The 21,011-nt window shown below is 37.5% G+C and overlaps 5 protein-coding genes across 7 annotated transcripts; 1 reads left to right on the top strand and 4 right to left on the bottom strand.

Moving 5' to 3' along the window:
* Positions 1 to 371: 371 nt before the first annotated feature.
* LOC104747176 (GDSL esterase/lipase At4g10955) lies at positions 372 to 2,471 on the bottom strand. The gene is made up of 3 exons (XM_010468761.3): positions 2,208 to 2,471; positions 1,805 to 1,895; positions 372 to 1,506 (listed from the first exon to the last, which is right to left on the bottom strand). Exons 2-3 carry the CDS (start codon positions 1,864 to 1,866, stop codon positions 492 to 494), a joined length of 1,077 nt encoding a protein of 358 aa, XP_010467063.1. The 5' UTR covers positions 1,867 to 1,895; positions 2,208 to 2,471; the 3' UTR covers positions 372 to 491.
* A 1,696-nt stretch (positions 2,472 to 4,167) lies between these two features.
* On the top strand, positions 4,168 to 7,728 carry LOC104747175 (uncharacterized). The gene is made up of 2 exons (XM_010468760.3): positions 4,168 to 4,609; positions 5,131 to 7,728. The coding sequence occupies exon 2, from the start codon at positions 5,273 to 5,275 to the stop codon at positions 7,394 to 7,396; it is 2,124 nt and encodes a 707-aa protein (XP_010467062.2). The 5' UTR covers positions 4,168 to 4,609; positions 5,131 to 5,272; the 3' UTR covers positions 7,397 to 7,728.
* Positions 7,729 to 8,029: 301 nt separating this feature from the next.
* LOC104747174 (protection of telomeres protein 1a-like) lies at positions 8,030 to 10,800 on the bottom strand. 2 transcript variants are annotated; one of them, XM_087489461.1, is made up of 10 exons: positions 10,621 to 10,800; positions 10,335 to 10,471; positions 10,041 to 10,242; positions 9,759 to 9,856; positions 9,544 to 9,623; positions 9,113 to 9,376; positions 8,943 to 9,019; positions 8,767 to 8,825; positions 8,527 to 8,682; positions 8,030 to 8,394 (listed from the first exon to the last, which is right to left on the bottom strand). In XM_087489461.1, the coding sequence occupies exons 1-10, from the start codon at positions 10,745 to 10,747 to the stop codon at positions 8,188 to 8,190; spliced, it is 1,407 nt and encodes a 468-aa protein (XP_087345587.1). In that variant the 5' UTR covers positions 10,748 to 10,800; the 3' UTR covers positions 8,030 to 8,187. The 2 variants fall into 2 exon arrangements, with proteins under 2 accessions (XP_087345587.1, XP_087345588.1); XM_087489462.1 differs by having other exon boundaries at positions 9,759 to 9,851; positions 10,621 to 10,772.
* Positions 10,801 to 12,849: 2,049 nt separating this feature from the next.
* Positions 12,850 to 15,638, bottom strand: LOC104747173 (cytochrome P450 705A22-like). 2 transcript variants are annotated; one of them, XM_087489460.1, is made up of 3 exons: positions 15,484 to 15,638; positions 13,766 to 14,713; positions 12,850 to 13,682 (listed from the first exon to the last, which is right to left on the bottom strand). In XM_087489460.1, the coding sequence occupies exons 2-3, from the start codon at positions 14,681 to 14,683 to the stop codon at positions 13,065 to 13,067; spliced, it is 1,536 nt and encodes a 511-aa protein (XP_087345586.1). In that variant the 5' UTR covers positions 14,684 to 14,713; positions 15,484 to 15,638; the 3' UTR covers positions 12,850 to 13,064. The 2 variants fall into 2 exon arrangements, with proteins under 2 accessions (XP_087345586.1, XP_010467059.1); XM_010468757.2 differs by lacking the exon at positions 15,484 to 15,638 and having other exon boundaries at positions 13,766 to 15,313.
* An 82-nt stretch (positions 15,639 to 15,720) lies between these two features.
* On the bottom strand, positions 15,721 to 19,677 carry LOC104747172 (vacuolar protein-sorting-associated protein 11 homolog). The gene is made up of 6 exons (XM_087489459.1): positions 19,300 to 19,677; positions 18,970 to 19,143; positions 18,563 to 18,871; positions 16,721 to 18,472; positions 16,184 to 16,549; positions 15,721 to 16,042 (listed from the first exon to the last, which is right to left on the bottom strand). The coding sequence occupies exons 1-5, from the start codon at positions 19,513 to 19,515 to the stop codon at positions 16,202 to 16,204; spliced, it is 2,799 nt and encodes a 932-aa protein (XP_087345585.1). The 5' UTR covers positions 19,516 to 19,677; the 3' UTR covers positions 15,721 to 16,042; positions 16,184 to 16,201.
* Between the last annotated feature and the right edge of the window lie 1,334 nt (positions 19,678 to 21,011).

Below are 21,011 nucleotides of genomic sequence, written 5' to 3' on the forward strand. Positions count from 1 at the left end.
TTTCTTGGTCGTCAATTTATTTACATTACAGATTTTCCGTGTAGCTACATGATAGACTCATAGAAGAAGTATGTATGGCCTAAGAATATGCAGAGCAACTTATAAAGGCTGAATAGCCGTTTCTTGGTGATCGCGGCGAAAATTTATCGTTGTTCTAAAGGCTGTGAGCTTGAGGCCTATAAAATCTACTCTAATTGCATCAATATTTTTCTGTGGGAAAACAAAGATTCCACAATCATATTGCAAACAAAAGTATCATGTTCTTAATTCGTAAATATTGAAATAATTCTTGTCGAGACAAATGTTTGGACCCATCGTCACAAAAGTAACCTAGTGGAAATCAGAAAGTACAACTGTTTCAGAGTCAATCATAACACAAAACAAAACTATTACATAGATAAAAGAATAATTTTCATACTTCGTCTTCATTACAAACAAATGTACGAACAAACCAAATCTTAGTAATGAGAAAAAAGAAAAGAAAACGAGAGCTATTTGTACATGTAAATGTGGGAACTCAAATCTTGGTCTTCCCTCCACCATTGGTGTATCCCATGTGCTTCCTTGTAATCTTCGGAATTGGTCTTGTTTACTATTAGATTTGCAGATGGGATGACATGAACCGGCTCTTCTACTTCAACTGCATTGCTCACTCCCATGGCATCCATCAGCAAACCTCCCAAAGAATGCTGCATCGCCATCCGCTCCACTATCCCAGCTCCATACCCAATCTGTTCCATTGTTCCCCGGTGCTCAAAAAAACCAATGTACTCTGAACATAGATGGTCCCCTGGATTTACATGTATGTTAGGGAGCCAAGAAGATAATGCCTCTAGTGGATCTTCAGACAAGTTTTGTAGTTGCAGTTGCTGTTGCTGCGGCTGCTGTGCTTGTTTGATGGTTCTGGACAGAGCAAGCCCTGCTGTGATGAGGCTCCCCGCGAATCTAATCCCATGCCTAACCTTTTCGTTTGCTATCCTCTCAATTGGGGGAGACACAAATGGAGGATTGAACAACAAGGAATTGATGTAAACACCAGTCTTTGCCATTGTTTTACCAGCGAGAAGCGCCATCGCTGCACCGAGAGAATGTCCTGTTAGCCAGAAGCTTGAAGCGCCAACAGAATCAGCCATGCTTTTCACAGCTTGCATGGCGATCTCAAAACGAGATGTTCGGTGTAGCCCGTTGCGGATGATGTGGATGTCCAACTCAATATCACGGGTTATCGAGTCCGCTTTAGTTAATGTCCCTCTAAAGGCTATGACATACCGCGGAGCTCCAGATTCAACGGACTCTGGTTGCGGCGATTTGTATTCGTAAATGCCGCCAAAGATGGAGAAATCAGCATCGTCTTTAAGGTGACGGATCAACTTGAAGTTGAAGGACTCCCACCATGGAAGTGCAAGTGCTTCAGAGCCTTCACGTTTAAGCTGACGGTCACGCTCTACTATATATATACCTTGAACCAAACAAGCTGCTACACAACGCTGGTGATCTTCATTTCCCCTGACCAAAAAAAAAACAAATTTTAAGAAACCCATTTGATAAGTCTAAACACAGGTTCGTTTAAAGACTAGTGACACCTTCATTACAATTCTACATATTAACCATGGTGTGGCACAAGATTTTCAAATGCTATAACCACAAAGCTTTATAGGTTGATATGTTGTTCAACATGACCAATGGACATATGAATAAAATCCATTAACATACCAATCAAAAGATCCACAAGAGCTATTTATAAATTATAATAGACAATGTCACGGATCATACACGAAAATGGTTAATAACAGTCAAAACATACCAATCAACAGTTGTGAGATGTGAAGGTCCACACAAGTTAAACTCTTCTCTATCAGAAGCCATTGAATCTTCAATTAAGCTCCTTTCTCTAACTGCAAATGCCACAGAAACTTCACAAGTTCAATAACCAAACTTTGAAGGAAAGATTCAATTTTCTGAATCTCAAGTTGAATTTCGGGTTTTTAGTTTTCTATGAGAAAATAAGTAATGATCGTTCCCAAATCCTAAGAATCCACTCAAAATTTTCAAATTTACAAATAATTTGACAAAAAAAAAAGTCAAACGTATTGGATCATTTAAACAAAACTCCTAAAGAGATCTTCTTTGGTTTCCCCTAATCGGTTAAAGATAGACCGATTGAACCGAAAAAATGTAGGGGGGAAATTGAGATTAGAGATTGATACCTAAATTGGAGTTGAAGCAACAAAATGTTCTTTCTCGTCTGCAAATTTTTTTCTTCGTAATCGTCTTCTCTCCTTTGAGAAGAAGCAGCCCAGAGAAAAATTGATAATGTTAATAAACTTTTAATCAAACGGCGTCGATTTATGTAAAAGAACTGTTTTGTTTGTGTTTTGTCGGTAAAGCGCTTAGCTGTTTTATGCAGCAAAGTTGGTTTGGGGATGTTTAATAAAAAACCAAACCACAACTTTATGTAGGAAAAAGAACATAACTCTCGAACTCGAACTGTTTTAGTAGATGAATAAAATTCTCATAATTAAGTTGACTAAATCATTTTAATTTCCGGTATCAGTCAAAATAGATTTATCCCGTTAGTTAGCTACAGACATGACTAAAATTGTCTTTTTTTTTTTTTGTTTTAATTAAAAAAATGCAAAGTTGGAGATTAAATTATCTAAATATTTAGGCCAAAACCTGAGAAATTAAATAAATTTATGACAGTGATGTCAAAAACAACAACAACAAAATTATGACATTTACCACAAAATCATATAATCGAAATGTTAAATTTTAAAATACTTTACCAAAAGTAACACAATTTATAAACTAGTCTTTGACATCAATGTTAAGGAAACCTTCTTCTGTAGGAACTAGGAAGCAATATGACATAGGCTCTATTCTTTTCATGATCGTTGATCTAGCGATCCGCGACTAAAAAATACATGTAACTTGAAAGTTAAGTTCGCAGAGAGAACACCAGCAACATCATAAAAGCAGTTGCAGCGACACTTTTTAAATCTTTTTAACAGTCTAGATCTTGTTATTTTTAATGACAACAGTGACACCACAACTCTCGTAAAAATAGTTCCTGCGACATCTGGTTTTTAAAAAACCTGTGTCGTTCTTTCAGCTTCCTCTCTTTATTTTTCAATCTCTATCACTATTCCAGCTACTAGTAAGAGATCAGGCCCATAATGTGTATCAACTTCGATTGTTATTCAAACTAAGCTAGGGAAACAAAAAAATGCTGCAATGTTGTAACAAAATGTTTCTCTAAAAATGTTGTCCAACATTGTGAATATCTCTTACATAGTTGTAACTGCTCACTAGATAATGTGAATTGGCAAACAAAAAAGAATCATTAATTTAATTATATCAATATGATCACAAAAGAGCTACTGTTGTAGTTAGCTTATTGCATACTTAAAAAGTTAAAAGAACTAGATATTGAAAAACTCTTCACAATTACTTTGAACTATACTGGTACTAATAATAGTATACTTGTGATCTGATTCACGGTAATGGCTTTAGGCATATGATTGTTATGCTCACATTTCATATTTTATTTGTCAGAGACAATATGAAGCATGTGAATCATAATTTTGTTGTTATGCGGAATGTGAGATCATTTCATGTAAGATTCACTCATTTGAGTTGTGTGTAAAGATTAAAAAGGTTAATAGAGGCAGTTTGACATTATAATGTATTACTGGGTCGAATTTTACATATTAATAATATCCAAAAATAATCAAAATTGCTGAACTAGTCCTTTTTAAAAAATGATAATCGAATCGAATTTGACTATAAATAAATTGTTATGAGATGCAATTAGTAGATAAAACACAACGTTGTTATTATATTTTTAATTCTACAATGAATCTTCATGAATTTGTAATAGCTGGATGGGTTATATATATATATATATATATATGTCGTTTAAAGTTGACTCTTTCTGTGTCTTAAGAGAACTATTATTTGATAACCAAGAATTATATTAATTTTGTATCATTAAAATGAATATTAGACTAAAAATCTAGATCCAAGTAAATAACTGGCTGTGGTTGTTTTAAAAAAGTTTCAAAATTTAAAGATAACAAAAGGGATAAATGCAACTTGCATCATACATTTAAAAATCTTAAATTATCACATTAAAACAATTTTAATAATTATTTTTTTAATAAAGAGAAAAAAAAATTAAATATGCGCACTTCTCATTACAGTGCACGATAGCATAGATCAGAGCCTCGAGAGATAGTACTATTAACAAATTAGCACCGTTTACTTTCACTGAAAAATATATTTTACTTAATACCAAAAAAAAAAAAAAAAAAAAACCCAATTTTTATTTTATCTTTCATTTTTCTCGAAAATAAATTTTCTCGATCGCCGATCGACGGCGAAATCTCGAGCTGTTTTCCGGTGATGCTTGAGTCGCCCGATAACCCTGAAAATAACTTTCACTGAAACCCATAAACCCTAAGTTACTGTAGTCATTTAAAGCTCTTCTTGATTCCAAATCTTGCTTTTTTTCTTTCTTGATTTGATCTGTTCAAAGTAGTTGGAGGAAGAACTTGAAGAGATCTATTTTGAAGGCTTTGATTTTTGTAAACTTCCCCAATTTATATCAGTAAGATCGCTAGCTTTATTCCCGGTTTTTGTTTTGTTTTTTTTTTCATTTCTTGAAATTTTAGGTTTTTGTGGTATTGATGAAAATTGAGCAAATCTTGAGTTGGGGATTTAAAGATGAATCCTTTTTAAGTAGGGTTTTATAGTGATTTGTTGAAGAAGTTTGTAGCTTGAATCTGACGCTTGTGCTTGTTTTGGTTTCTGGGAGATTTGGTCCGAAATGGAGATTAAATTTAGCTACTTTATGACTTCTATGTGCTTAATTATTGAAATCTAGTTGAGTAATTGTATAATTCTCTATGTTTTGGTGATATAAAGTTAGCATTTTTGTCAATAAAAAACGGAACTTGGAGATTCTAGATCTCGAATCAGAGGATGTAAGTTAGTAAGTGTGGTTTTGTTTACATTTTTGGTTTGAGTAAAAAAGCTAGTTTGAGAATGTTGTATGTGTGGTTGGTCAGGTATTGGTTTATATTGCAGTGACTTATGAGAATTAATGCTATTCTTTGTGAATGTTTGCAGATAATGGTGATGATGATATTTTGGTGGTTGAATATAGAATGTATTTCGGCTTCTAGCTTGCGAGAACGGTGTTAGTTTCCTTTTGCAGAGCTGCTGGTTTTTTTTTTTGTTTTTTTATATATATTGGACTGGTTTTTTCTACATGGAAGCTTACAGAGAGGAAGCCCTCAGAGTGAAACAGATCGCTGAGAGAAGATTTGTGGAAAAAGATTTCACAGGCGCTAGGAGTTATGCGTTGAAAGCTAGGTCTTTGTTTCCTGATTTGGAAGGTTTATCTCAGATGATTGCTACGTTTGAAGTTTATTTAGCTTCTCAGTGTAGGAGTGGTGGTCAAATTGATTATTATGCTGTACTTGGACTGAAACCGTCTGCTGGGAAAAGAGAAGTGAAGAAACAGTACAAGAAGATGGCTGTATTGCTTCATCCCGACAAGAACAAATGCATTGGGGCTGATGGTGCATTCCATCTCATTTCTGAAGCCTGGGGTTTCTTGTCCAATGAGTTTAATAAAAGCACGTTTTACTACAAAAGAAAGAAGCATATCGACTCCACAGTGGTTCAGAAGCACAGCACCGAGTACATGCCTGGGACTGGGACTGGGACTGGGACTGCAGTATTTGATCGGTTTCCACCATCTTCAGAAAGGCTTGATACTTTCTGGACTGTATGCACCTCTTGCAAAGTTCAGTATGAGTACCTGAGGAAGTATGTGAATAAGAGGCTTTCATGTAAGAACTGTCGTGGAGCATTTATTGCTGTAGAAACTGGTCCAGCTCCTGTTAGTGCGTCATTTCATTACACGACTCCAACTCATGCGCCTCCATCTCATGTGCCTCCATCGCATGCGCCTCCATCTCATGCGCCTCCAAGTAATGGTTATGGCACACATGGTTATGATGCTATTTCACGCATGCCCACCAATTCAACGTATTTCTTAGGCCACTATCCTGGGCAAGGACATGGATATGATTATGGTACCAATGGTTCATATGAATGGAGCTCATACTCTGGAACAACCTCCCCAGGGAATCTGGATTTGAAGCGTGTGTCCTCAGTGTCCAATGGGTATCCTTATAAGCACAGCACCTCAGTAGTCAGTGCGGGGATAAAGAAAGCCATAGACGGTTCTAATGGGACATGTTCGATGAAAAGCTCATCTGGAAGTCTGATATATCCTAATCCGCCCAGCGTGTCTGCTCACGGGTCTGCAATTAAGGTCGGCAGACCTGGGAAGAAGAGCAAAGTTTTCCTGGAAGCTACTGCTAATGGATTTGTTGAGAACCCTCTGAAACCTGTTTCAGTATCAAAGACAATGAATACGGATGGCAAAATGGATCAGGATTACAAACTTCATCTCCAAAGTTATGGCTCATCCCGACGGTGTTCTGCTGCATCAGTATTGGATACACGGAAGCCCTTACTTCAAAAGGCCAAGGCAGACATTAAGAAAAGATTGGAGATCATGAGGTTAGCTTCAGAAGCAGCAGCGGCTGCAGAGGATGCGATACCCCTTGATGAAAAAACTGTTGTCTCCTGTAAGTTGGGAGATGTTACAGGACGCAAAAATAACGGGCCAATAACAGTCCCAGACTCTGATTTCCATGATTTTGATAAAAACAGATCGGAGGAATCCTTTGAGCCAAGGCAAATTTGGGCAATTTATGATGAAGATGATGGTATGCCACGCCTATATTGTGTGGTTAAGGAAGTACTCTCGGTTCAACCCTTTAAGATTGACATTGCCTACTTAAGCTCCAAAACGGACATCGAGTTTGGGTCAATGAAATGGGTACAATACGGGTTTACAAAGTCGTGTGGGCATTTCAGGATACGAAACTCTGACATAGTTGACCAAGTTAACATCTTTTCGCATCTTTTGAAAGGCAAGAAGACAGGGAGAGGTGGTTGTGTTCGAATCTTCCCCACAACTGGGGAGATTTGGGCTGTCTACAAGAACTGGTCACTTAACTGGGACGGATCAACCCCGGATGAAGTGAGGCACCAATATGAAATGGTCGAGATCCTTGATGAGTATACTGAACAGTATGGTGTGTGCATTGCCCCTCTTGTTAAACTAGAGGGCTACAAAACCGTATATCACAGGAGCACGAAGGAAGACAGTAAGAAGTGGATACCGAGGTGCGAGATGTTGCGGTTCTCGCACCAAGTGCCGTCCTGGTTTCTTAAAGATGCAACCAGCGGATTTCCCGGAAACTGTTGGGACTTAGATCCAGCTGCAATCCCCGAGGAGCTGCTTCACATCTGAGCAGGAACCAACTGATGTCAGTGACCCTGTAAGGGAAAGAGGGTTTCAGATTGAGACCAAGTGTAGTGTAAGAGTTGTTGTTGTTGTTGTATCAGCGAAGAATGGACAAGATTGTGGAGTTTTATGAAGGACTATTAACACGCAAAACCATTCTGTTTGGTCACTGAAGCTGTTGTATTAGGCAATGTTCAACGAGTAAGCAAAGCATAGTTGACTTTTGTTTGCTCCGTCTCTCTTTTCTTATTTTCCGATTCTGTATTCGTTTCTTTGTTGACCTTAGTGATGACAGAATTTTTACAAGTAGAGTTATAAATGTAGCAATTATCTTTCCATTTCTTGCCGCTTTTTCTTAGTTATAGAATCTAGTGAAACCATTTAAAAACCTCCAGCTCCAAAATTATCACCCGAGATTGTTACCCTCTGGACCCTATAGTTATAGATGTGAGCCGAAGGCACTCTCATGGGTTCAAATGAAACCTTCAGAGTGAAGACTGAGATGAAGACATGAGAAACCGCAGAGAAAGCTTGCCATAGTGTTTGCAGCCATTATTTCTGTCACTGGTCTGGTCAATTGCATATTGTAAGGACATGGTCTACCAGCAGGTTATTATTTTTGATTCATTTTCCTAATGATTTGCTTAATTAAATCTCTTTATTTTTTTAAAAATTCATCTGATGATTCTTGATACATTATACCATGAAGAGGTTTCTTTTGGTTAGGTACATCGAACATTCTTAACATGATCTATGTACTAAACTCCTAATACTAAACTATTTAGTCTTAACAAAGCTTAATCAAGAAGGCGAGTACCAAAAATTCGGTATTTTCTGGTCATCCATGGGTCAGCTTTATGAGTATAGTAGGAGAAGATACAACACTCAATCCATGGTGGATTTCTTGGAGCACCCAAGTTGGAGAATCCCCTTATTCCAAGCAACCGATTCCGCTTATTCCTCAATATCTCTGTGTTCTGAAATCCTAAACCCCAAAAGTACTCCTGCCAATAAATTAACACTAGATTAGGGTATCAGAGACAATCTCTCTTTACAGTTTAGATGCATAGACCAAAGGGGGGTTTTGCACAAAAAAAAAAAAAAAAAAAAAAAAAAACCAAAGGTGGGTTTTTTACTGCTTCCTTATCGCCTAAGAAAACATCTAAAGTCGCTGTTGGATCCTCCAATGTCAACAAAACTCGGTGCCGGCGATTCTCATCTGAACAGAAATCCTCTAGTTGCCAAGGGTATGCAGCTACAACCCGAACAATGCATTTGTACTTGCATGTAACCTGTAATAACAGCGTAGGTGAGCACATAAAAGTATTCTTAATCTTTTACGGGAATACAGAAAAGAGATTCATGAATGGTGGTACCTTGGGGAATGTTATGATGTCCATCAGTGAAACAAATGGGGCACAATTGTCATCCGTCTCTGCAAGACACAGAGAATGTTAAGGAATTCAGTCTAAAGAATGTCGAGGCTGAGGCAGCCAAAAAGAATGTTGAAATTGAATCCTGTTTCGTTAAGGATGATGGAGTATTGTGCAACCTGTTAATCCAGGAGGCGATGGAAAACTCCAATATGGAATGTGTCCCAACTTTGACGCTATTCTCTTATCATATATCCTAGTTTTGGGAACGTACATAAAAATCCAAAAGTGGTAAGCGGAAAGGTCAGAAGTATATACCGAAAGAAACCTCAAAAAGAAAAGTACTAACCTCATTATCTTTTCAACTAAACAATCATCTTGAGCGCGACGAACCTTTGTAGAGTTGGTAACTTTACCTACCCAAGATCCCCTATCAACTTCACAGAGTAAATGGTGAAGTTTCACCCAGTCACCAGGTTTAACCTGATGAAATAGATGATTGCTTAGAGAAACTCTCAAGATCGTTCCAAGTGTTGGAAAGCTGAGCAATGTATCTCTGGACAGAAAAGTATTAACTGAGAGACTGCTAAATGCCTCGTCTTCTTCAACTCCCCTGTCAATAACCAACATTGTACACCAAATATAAAAATAGTAAGCGTAGAGTATGGAAAGCGGAAAGTCAGTTAATCAGAAGAGGTGCGATACTAACATGTAATCTCAACTGATATATTGGAATTTGGAAACAAATGCCACACATGACTGATAATGCCTAATACTCACGTTGTCAGAATAAATGCTGGGGGAGCATCAGTTCCATCCCATACAAAAACGGTGCTCATCTGTTCATCGGCATGGAGGATCTCCATTACAGTAAACAGCAGAATACAGGGTAAGATGAGTTATCAAAAGAATTTTAAGTAACCAACTACACACAAGCTTCTCTATTAATTTGAGAGTATAGAGCAACAAAGGTAAGAGTTGAGTCATCTTAGTACCTTGCACACCAGATCAAAGCATTTTCCATTCTTGATCTCTCTCAAGAATGAAAAATTTTCTTGGGAGCAAGGCGTTACTCTGTAAATTGAACTCTGAGCTAAGAACCAAAAGAGGAAATGAAAGCTTATCCAAGTTATTAATCCAGAATCCACATAACCAATCTAAAGCCACTGAAAAGTTCTTGCACATCTTTACACTGATGCAGACGCTATGACTTTAGACAGTATAAGTCTTGAAACAATACGAAAATTTGAGAACACATAACAAGCTAACATTGTTACCTTTAAGAAATCCGCTAGAACCGGCAAAAACTTTGCGTAGATCATCCATGGAACTCTTGTATAGTGCTTCTTCTTCATGAAAACTCGAAGTGCATTGGTAACATAAAAAATCCTTGCCAGTAGCTCCTTCGAACAGCGCAAACGAAGAAACCCATCTATCACAAGCAGCATTTACTCTTTTCCCACTATCAAAAGTTTGTATCTACAAAAACAAAACAAAACAAAAATCCAAACTTTGTTTTTACATAATCAAAATTGAAGACAATGAGTGTTTCAGAGACCAGAGTCACGTACCTTGATGCGTGTAAAGAGAATCATATCGTCGTAATTCTTGATTTGAGGAAGTTCTTCAAGAGTGTTACAAAATACATTTACTGTAAATCCAGGACTTGGGTATGTATCATCAATTACCCGGAGCGTACAAATCCAATCTAAAATGCCAAAAAGATTCAATCTTTCAGCAGAAAGTATTCGCATTTTCAATTTAAGAATCGATAAAAGTAAAGACCTTTTTTTTCTTTTGGGGTAAAATGTTAGGGTTTTCAAAAAAACAAAGAGAGAAATTTGGGTTAAGAGATACCATTGTTGCGACATTGTTTGGGTTCTCTTTGTTCAATGACGATACCGATTAGACTAACGCGTTGGTTGATGAGATTAATGGCGTCTTTGATTTTGACAAGCTTTGTACTTTCTCTCTTCCTCGCCATCTCCTCTCCTTCCCCCAAAGTACATACATCTCCCGCTGTTTTTACAAACAAATAAGTAGCCTTGGGCGTTTGGTTCGAACCGAACGCAGACTCCCGGTTTTTTCGGTTTACTCGGTTAAGTTTTTCGGATATTCCGGTTATCTAAATTTCTGCCAAATTGTTAAAAATTACAAAACAAGGCAGTCCCTATTAGGGAAAAATGCCAAAAAAAACCCGAAGTTATTTTTATTTGGAAGTTTAATACCCAATGGTTTTGGATTGGAATAAAAATATATCAAATAATAAAAACGTGTCATTTAAAATCCAAAATAATAAATGTTGTTATTTCTATACCTACGATTTTTCAACAAAATAAAAATTCCAATTTTACCCTCAGTTATTAAATTAATTATTAATTTTTAATAAAAAAATTATCGGTTTTCTGTTAACCATGTCATACCGAGAATTAAACTGGTTATCTCTCTTCTTCTTCCTCCTCTCTCTAATCGTCGTTGCTCCGGATAATACCCGACGATGACGCATCGGCGGCGGCGATGAGAGCTTTCATCATAACAAATCAGCACCCATCTCTGTTTCCTCCACAACCATAACCACAATCTCTTCTTCCTCCTCAGTTCAACGAAGACACTCTCCAACAACAAATCGTGAAAACGGGTTGAAGACAATGGTGTGTATCGGATAACAAGGTCTTATATAGTAAGATAGGTATCATGCTATTGAAACTCGTGAAAGAGAATAAATTATAATGTAACATTTACTTTTGGAAGTCCTTGTTGTATTGTTCATATTGTAATTCTCGTAATAATCAGAATAATACATTAATACTTTGTTTGTCTCTATCAGGGAAAGCTAAAGGACTCTGCTCAAAACGGGGTCGTTGAGCTAGTCAAGGTCAGATTTACGGGTTGAAGACGATGGCGTGTATCGCTAATCAAAACGGGGTCGTTGAGCTTGGTTCCTCAGAAGCTTTAAACCAAAGCTCAGATCTGATGGATAAAGTTAATAGCTTGTTTAATTCCAACAACGGTGCTAATAATGGTGGTGAAGCTTGTTGTTGGGGTTTTAATCTCAGATCAAGGTTAGAACGATCCAGCTCTGTTGATTAGTAACCGGCGACGAACACCGGAATCGAATCTCCGGCGAGGGTTAATCCACCATTTTCTCAAATTCACAATCGAACAAGAAACAAAGACATGGAATCAGATCGTAGAAAAACAAAGAAGCTGAAACACGCAAAAGAGAGCACTGAGAAATCTCTATTAACGAACCTTTTTTTTGGAAGAAGCTCTCAAAATGCAAAAATCAATCGTTTGGCGATGACGACACCGTTACAATCTCTCTCTAGCCAATTAAAGTGGATTATATGAAAAAACAAAAACTATATAATGATCAATCGGTTTATTTCGGTTTAATTATATGCTCTTTAATTTGATTCCGGTATGAGAGGAGGAAGAAGAAGAGAAATAACCAGATTAATTTTCGGTATGAAATGGTTAACAGAAAACCGATAATTTTATTATTAAAAACTAATAATTAATTTAATAACCGGGGGTAAAATTGGAATTTTTATTTTGTTGAAAAATCGTGGGTATGGAAATAACAACACTTATTATTTTGGGTTTTAAATGATACGTTTTTATTATTTAGTGTATTTTTATTCCAATCCAAAACCATTGGGTATTAAACTTCCAAATAAAAATAACTTCGGGATTTTTTTGGCATTTTTCCCCATCTTATTATATAAAGCTTTATTCTTAAAGTTAGTAACTCATCGTGACACGTTTAATTTTAACGGTCTAAAATCAAATTAAACAGATCATGACACGTGTCAGTTTTAAAGATTAAATATCCAAGCTACTAACTTATAAGATTGTGACACGTATCAATTTTAACGAAGGGATACCAAAGAAAAGATAAAACATGTGTTTCAAAAATTTTATATTTTTTTGTTGATTTTCCTTTTTATTATTATGTGATATCAATTGTTATTTTTGAAATATTTTTTTTTATATAAATTATATTAAAAATAAAATTCAACAATGCCTCCGGCCTCCATATCTCTAGGTAGGCACGGCTCTGCCAAAATGGTTACCGTACAATAGTTTCTTGAAAATACCAAGATTTTATAAATGTAACTTGGTAAGCTAAATACAATGCTTCGGCTTTCTTGCATATACAATATCGAAATTTCCAATATAACAAACATAAAAGACTGAAAATGTAATGGAACGTCTTTGAACATGTATGGAATCGAAGAAGCAAACTTATTACATGTTCTCAACCAGAGTGTCCCGAACTGTGAATCTTAGAAGTAAATTTAAGGAAAAGGTAGGGTTCGAGGAACTGGCATGCACTTAAGCGGATGAACCATGCTTAGGTTCATTCCTTCAAATGTCTCTTCCATGTCGACCTTATCTCCTTCGATTTTCCAGTCAAAGCACTGCACCATCACTCCAATTGCGGTTCCTACAAATATATAAGCTAGATTACTTCCAGGACATCCTCTCCTTCCGCCGCCAAAAGGAAGGTACTTAAAACCTTGCTCTTTCTCGCCTTCTTGCCCACTTAAAGAACTTAAAAACCTCTCCGGCTTAAACTCGTCAGGATCTTCCCAAGAACTAGGATCTCTCATCACAGCATAAGCGTTAACAATAAGTGTTGTCTTCTCCGGTATGTAGAAACCTTTGATCTCGCATCTTTCTTGGAACGTCCTTACCAAGAGAGGCCCAGGCGGATGCAATCTTAGCCCTTCTTTTACTACCGCTTGCAAGTAAGGGAGGTTCGGTAGATCAGTTTCTTGAATCAACCTTGTTTTCCCTACAACGAAATCAATTTCTTCCCTTATTCTCTCAAGAACGTTAGAGTTATTAATGATCTCTGCCATTGTCCATTGTGTAGTTTGCACTGAGGTATCAGTGCCTCCAACGAAAAGCTCCTGCCATGAGAAGATACAAAACATTTTATAAGTAAGTTTCGTTTGGATTTTTAAATAAAATCGACATAATGAGGAACACTTACCACAAAAAACGACTTGATATGATTCCTAGTGATCTTATACTCTGCGTTTTCGTCTCCATAAGCTGCCAATAAGACATCCATCATGTCTGTACCTTGATAGCCCTCTTGCAGTTTCTCTTTGTGTTCCACAAGAATTCTCTCGAGCAACTCATCGAATTTGTCGGAAACTCCCATTATCTCCTTCACGAACAATGGGATCCGAAACATCTTGAGCGGTCTGCGCAATAAAGTAACCAAGAACATCTTCTTGGTCAAGGCATAAGATTCATCCACCAATCCCCTGACTTTCTCTGCCTCGCCGTTCTCCTCTGAAAAACTCCTTCCCATGCTCATCCTGCACAAGGTGTTGTTCACAAGCTTCATTGCTTCCTTACTGATCTCAACGCTCTCGTTCACCCTCGCCTTATCGAGAAGGCTGTTGTAAAATCGCATCACCTCTTCACCACGAATACCTCGTGACCTCTCAATCGATTGTGGTCGGAGAAGCTTAGTGGCGATGAGCTTCTTCATGAACTTCCAGTAATCTCCATAGGGAGCGTTGATGATCCCAGAAGAACCAAAGACGAGGGACTCATCGATCGCAGCAACACCGCGAGAGGAAACGCTCACGTCATGGGTCTTAAAGATCTCGCAGGCCACTGAGGCTGAAGAGACGAGGATAATGGGGACGTGAAAGATCCGTAGATGGAGAAGAGGTCCATACTTGGAGGAGAGTTTCTGAAGAGACTTGTGGGCTAGTGCAGAGAGGAGAAGGTGAAGATGACCAATGATTGGAAGAGAAGGAGGGGTCGGAGGCAGATCACAGCTTCGCGAGTTCTTTGGTTTCTTGAAGAAGAGAGAGTAACAAAAGAGTGAGAAGAGGCATAGGAGGATAAAGATGAAGCAGTTCTGAAAGTCAACGGTGATAATTGCTGCCATTATTGCTCAAAGTGAAGAGGGAGCTCAGAGCTGAAACATAATCAAGAATTCAGTTCAGCGATGATTTTTAATTACTTTAAAAAAAAAAAAAAAAAAAAAAGCTTTCTATTTGGAAGAACATTAAATAATGGACAGCTAGAACAATTTTAAAATAATATAAACTCTTGATCACATTGATCACATCGAAACAGTAAATATTCCCGAGGTGACTCATCTTCAGTTTCTTGCATAGCTCTTTGATAATTTCTCTCTCTGCAGCATTCCTCTTGCGTGTAGTTCGAGATATTTGAACCGTTTCGTGAATTTGTAGTCATCGTCATCAAGGAGGAGGTACTACAATTAGTAGCTCACATAGTTCGCCTTGTCATATTTGCAGGTCGAATCTATGTGAGCTACTACTTCTAAACTTTTTAAAGGATCACAAGAAGCACTTTACTGCTTCGAGCTTCCCGAGGGTGTTAACCAAATCAACGTAAACCCGAATGATTGATGAGGATGTTAACCGAATCAACGTTAACCCGGATGATTTGATCTGATGACCCTAGTGGAAGGTACTACTGTACTTGTTCAAAACGCCAAAACTAAGAACAACAACTCTAATTTTTTTGCTAATATCTCCACACGGGAAGCAAGGGAAAAAAAACCGAAAACTGTCTCTACCCGCCTTTTGAAAACCCAACAAAACCCATCTGTTCCAGCCATGGTTAAACTCTCAACTTCCAATAAAGATCTCAAGGGAAAGATAAACTGCTGGAAAACCCTAATCACAGCTAAAACAGAGTCAAAGGAGACAAACGAACCATTCAATCGGAGAGTGGAGATGACTGTGTTCGATTGGAGGAACGCTAACAGCTGAGTCTTACAAATCGCCCAATATTAACTCCGGCAGTCAAGTCTTAAGATTTGCCAAGTATTTCTCGGAAGCAGAAAAATTGGACGCTGTGAAAGAATTATGCTTTGATAGATATTTAAATTTTTTGCGTGTCACATAATTGATCAAATGAGCAAATCGTTTACCAGAACGATTAACAAACAAATGCAAAGCAAACACAACATATTTACTTTAAACATACTTCTTCAAGTTATGGAGTTCCAAAGATTAAGAAAAAACGAAAACATACACACAAAAACATTTTATAACTTGTTCATATATATGCATCTCGTCCTGTGTCAATGGTACAGTATTTCAGATATGCAAACAGGAAGAAGCATTGAGCCTGTCCCAACTTCACTAGCAACTCACTCTTATACAATATCTAAGCCGATAAAGTAGATTCAAAGGATACCTCACATTCACAGATACACAGATATGCCATACAGTTCATGCCTGCCTCACTTTGAGATGTTTAGCCGCCATCCCTGAACAGACAAGATCGATAAATGAGAAATTTATCTCCCATATTATCTTTCTTTTGTAATTAGATGTTCTCATATGACTTGATTACAACAAAGTAGAAAAGGGAAAACTTATGAGTTATTTGCAATGAGCTCAGTAGTTACCCCCAGGAGTGAAGAGAATCAAGATGTTGCATCACTAGTTTTGCTGATGATTCCTTTCCCAAAGTACTCTGCAATCACAGAAAACCCGTCTTTCGAGCCTTTCACTTGCTGGAAAAACAGATCTTGGTCTTTCGAGTTCTGCTCCAAACTTCTCTTCATTTCCATCACAGATCTGTACTCGGGAGCACACTCGGGGCATTCTTTTTCATTGTCACCAAGGCAGCGTTGATGAAATGAGTGCATACACATGAAATGGACTGCTGGGATATCCAATGTGAAAGTGCAAGCAGTGCACTTGCTAAGTTGAAATATTCTGGCGTTCGTCCTGAGGTCTTCAATCTCTTTTCTCATGTTTTTTGTCGTTTCCTGCACCGTTCAAAAACCTGATTAGGAATTTACATTGAGAGATGATTGTCATACACAAAAGGGTTTTGGATAAGAAGTAGGGTCTGCATTACGAGAACAAGTTTTCTAGTTGACTTGACAGGTCAGACTAGATGAACAAATAAAAAATGTATTGATGATGAAACTACCAACCTGATACTTCTCTACTGCACGCCGGTCCTCTTCAATTATCCTTGATTCTTGTTCAAGTTTCCGGGCTATATAGTCTTTGATGACAGAGAGTGTAAGGCATGGATTCTTTGCCAAGGTCTGAAGAACAATGATAGGAGGTAAGATATCATCCCGTTCAATATAAGTAAGAACCTCCTTCACCTCTTTGGTGCAGTCCTCTCCAATTTCACCAAAATACTTGAGAAGATCTGCCCAAAGAGATGGATCCCCTCCCTTGCCAGAATCACCTAATCTTTTGCAGCATGCAATCAGTCCCTCATGATCATGATTCTGCATGTAGCAAACAATAACCTCCTTGTAAAGTTTCATCTTTTCATAAAGATACAAAAGTCCCTCCTTGAACGAATTCATCTCGCAAAGAATTATAGCAAGGTCAACATCATAGACGGGTTGCTCTAGGTCTGACGGCCATGCCATTTTCAGCAACTCCAGTCCCTTCTGTTGTCTTTCGGTACAATCCTTCTCCATTGCATCCTTTGAATCAGCATTTGTCCTCTTTTCAGGATGAGCTTTAGACGCCGCAGCTGCTACTGAATGATCTGTTGAGTCCTGATCTAGACCGTTTTCAGATAGAGAGATTGATGGAAAATTCAAGTCCCTGGATAAGTATAACTCCAAGAGTGTGTTATTGATTTCAGCTTGAGCAGGTGAATCCTTCACTATTTCAGCATATCTCTCGAGAAAATGCATTAATGAATGTGGATGCTGAACAAACACATTGATAAAGTCCACAGGTGATGGCAACATGGACAGGTACACACCATTAGAAGTCCCTTGCTCAGTGCAGAGTCGCATGAGTATATCAATAGTCTCTTTTGGCTTGTGCTCAATAAGAATCTTACCATACTCTTTTATTGTAACCCCAGCTTGACTGGGTTCAAGACTTGAAACATATTGTAGCGCTTCGTCGTAGTTTCCAAGATCTTCAAGCAAAATTTTCAAATACCACTCATGTTTTCCTGCCTTTTTTGCAACATACATTGCATGCTCGTGGTAATTGGCTGCACGACAGACCCTAATGGCTGTTTCCACATCAAACTTCAATTCGCCGATGCCATCTTCTTTTCTAATGAATGTGTTCAGCTTTTCTACATCCTTCAACTTAGTGTAACAGTTTAGCAAAAGAGTTGTGTGGTCTTTTGATGCTAGACCTTTCTCATGCAACTTCTCCAGGTAATTCGTAAGATTGTAGATCCTCTGTGCATCCAGAAACTTTTGTATCACAAATGATGGTTCAAGGTAACCAATTGTGTTGATGTACTGAGACATAGCTTCGTCAAAGTCCTGTTTGCCATATAAATGATCTCCATACTTCCTCATCACATTGGCAGTAGCAGCAGCATCGGCATGCTGACTCTGGACAAGATTAATCGCTACTGTGTACAGGTTTTTCTTGAACAGCATATCTAACTTGCTTTCCATATCCTTCTCGGTAATGCACAACAATGATTTGTCAGCCGTTATAAGTATTACGTTTCCCCATTCGCAGAGCATATTCGAGACTTTATCAACGACTATGCTATATGCTATAAGCCGGTTCTTAAGGTCGTAGACATTGAAAACATTCTTCCCGGTTTTAGGGTCAGCAATGACACATAAAAGGTAGCCGCGGAACCACCCCATGAATTTCTTTTCTCCTTCAAAAGCCCAGCAAGGGCCACGTCCATCAACTTCATAGAAATAAACAGCCTCAGGTCGACCAACTATTAGTTCCTGTAGAGCACACAGCATACTTACCACTGACTAGAAGAAAAGAAGAACATATACTTAAAACCAACAAGTCAAAAATAGATAAGTATGTACCGAGCGGTCACTCATTGTAACAGTATTCACACTGCCCCCAATATGATCCAAGGTCTGCAGTTTAGGTGGCTGCGCCAGCATACTGAACAAGTTCACCGAGTCAGGAGTTACTGCAAATAAAAGAAGCGCTTGACCGTCCATCCTGAACCCCAAGCCTGTAATAGGTGATCGTCCATCAACTTGAAGCTTAAACCGAGTGATACGCTCTCGTGCAATGTCTCCTTTGACACAATAAACACAGCCATTATCTAAACCAATGGCTATAAGCAATATTGGTGGAACTTCCTCCAGGACTAGAAAAGAAGTAATCTGCAATCGCACATAACATTCCCATCAACAAACCTCATTTTATATGTTACGCGCATTAGAATGGAGAAGAGATCATTATTATTGTTACTAGTCGCTACCTTAGCTTCAGGAAACTGATTGGTGAATATTCTTAGAATACCAATGCACTCGGGAGTCGAAGAACTAGTGCTCTCTTCTTGCACTTTGTCAAGGTCAAACACCTTGAGACATATCCCTGACTGCTGCGGCGATATTTGTTCATCTTCTCCGACGGTAACGAGGAAGTTCCTTTGCTATTAATTATCCCAAAGAAAACAACAAAATCAACAAAATCGATGAGCAAGGATCAATCAAAATCACAACCAAATTGAAGCTAAATCGAGGGGGCAAAATCTACTGGAGATTGTGAAATTGATGAACGAATGGGGGGGATCAAAGAAGAGAGAGACCTTGAGGTGTTGAAGGAAGAGGACGGAGGAAGAGTGAGCATGGAAACCGGAATCGAACTTGATGCCGCGATCGAGGAAGCTGACGGATCCGTCGTTAGAGCCGATGACGACTTTGCCACGGCCACTGGAACAACATTGTATATCTCCGGTCACATCATCAGGTATCTTACCGCCGTATTTCTCTTCGAAGAAATCGAATTTTCTCCACTGGTACATTGAATCGAATCGTGAATTTGAAGTTTTAGGGTTTTCTTATGTGTTTTTTCCGATCAGATCAGCCCAATTTGGTCTTGAATGAGAAAGGCGGAGTATAATGTTAAAAGAAGCCTCAATGTGTCCACGTCAGATAATTGAAATCAACAAAAAAATATTTTGAATGGGAAAAATGTTCAGAAAATAAAGGTATAGACTGATTCTCCCGCTAGCTCCCGTCAACGCTGCGTTTGCGGGAGGTAGCGGTTACTAGCGATAGATGTCAATCACACAAACCGCTAATAATCGCTCTCACCCACTAAATTCTAAAAGCTACTTCCCGCAAGCGTTTGTGGTTGCGGGTGTTTTGCAGTTGGATTTTTTTTTTTAACAAAAAAAAAGTCAAAAAATACTAATTTTTTTTTCTTTTATCTTCAACCTAACATTGTATCTATAAAGGATGAGAGAAATTGAAGTACGAATATGATTGAGGAGATTAAATATAAACAATTACAAGAAAATAAGATTTCATTTAACAAAAAACCAAAAAATATGATGTAAAACTATTGGCACATCGCACATACGTTCCAAAAAATCTAAAAAAATATAAGATTTCATCAGAAGTTTAAGAAAATAAGATTATTTGTGAAAATATTAAAACAAATTACCAATGACTTTTCTTTACTCTTTCCTAATTAATTTACCTTAGCCTTGTAATTTAATGTGAGAAACTTATTGAGTGTGTAAGATTTAGCAGAGAAGATCTATAATCTAAAGCATAAGTTTTGTTATTTATCACATTACTTATTAAATTTTAAGTGAAAAACCAAATGCATAAAGTAATAAGTGTTTTAATATTAAATTTATTTATTTTTTGAATAATTATTTTAGTATTTTTAAAGATTTTTAATTATAAATCAAATTTAATAAAGATTTTGGTGTTTTAAAATATTTATATAATTATATATTATATTTATTATGTTTTAACCGCTAATGTAACCATTGGTCAACCAGTCGTTAAACTCCCGCAAACGCACCCATTTTAAAATGCTAAACCAGTCATTCAAAACGCTTAATAACGCTTGAAACCGAAATCGCTCGTTTCCACCATCTCCTATAACCGCAATTGTAAACGCTGCGTTTAAACCAGTCATACCCTAAATGTACTTTAAATGCTTATGTTTTCTTCTTCATAATTATGTGGTTAACTTTGTGGATTATGACATTTTATGAGGCACTACGTTAAAACGAACGATGGAAAACATTTACAGTAAAATTTTTAACATTTTTATGGCTATTTCACAGAAAATGAAAAACTAAACCATAAAAAAGAAGAATCGAAACCGAACCGTAACCGACAAAATATCGGAATGGATCCTAAATTTCTAACCCAAAATTATGCATGTGTACGATATAGTTTTAATGAATATATATGATTTTGGTTCGTGATCGATTGTTACATACTTACATGATGTCACATGCATTTATGAAAAGTTATGAATGGATGATGAAATCATGAA

This window comes from Camelina sativa, chromosome 15, assembly GCF_030686135.1.
Source record: "Camelina sativa cultivar CO46 ecotype springtype chromosome 15, ASM3068613v1".
Classification (NCBI taxonomy): domain Eukaryota; kingdom Viridiplantae; phylum Streptophyta; class Magnoliopsida; order Brassicales; family Brassicaceae; genus Camelina; species Camelina sativa.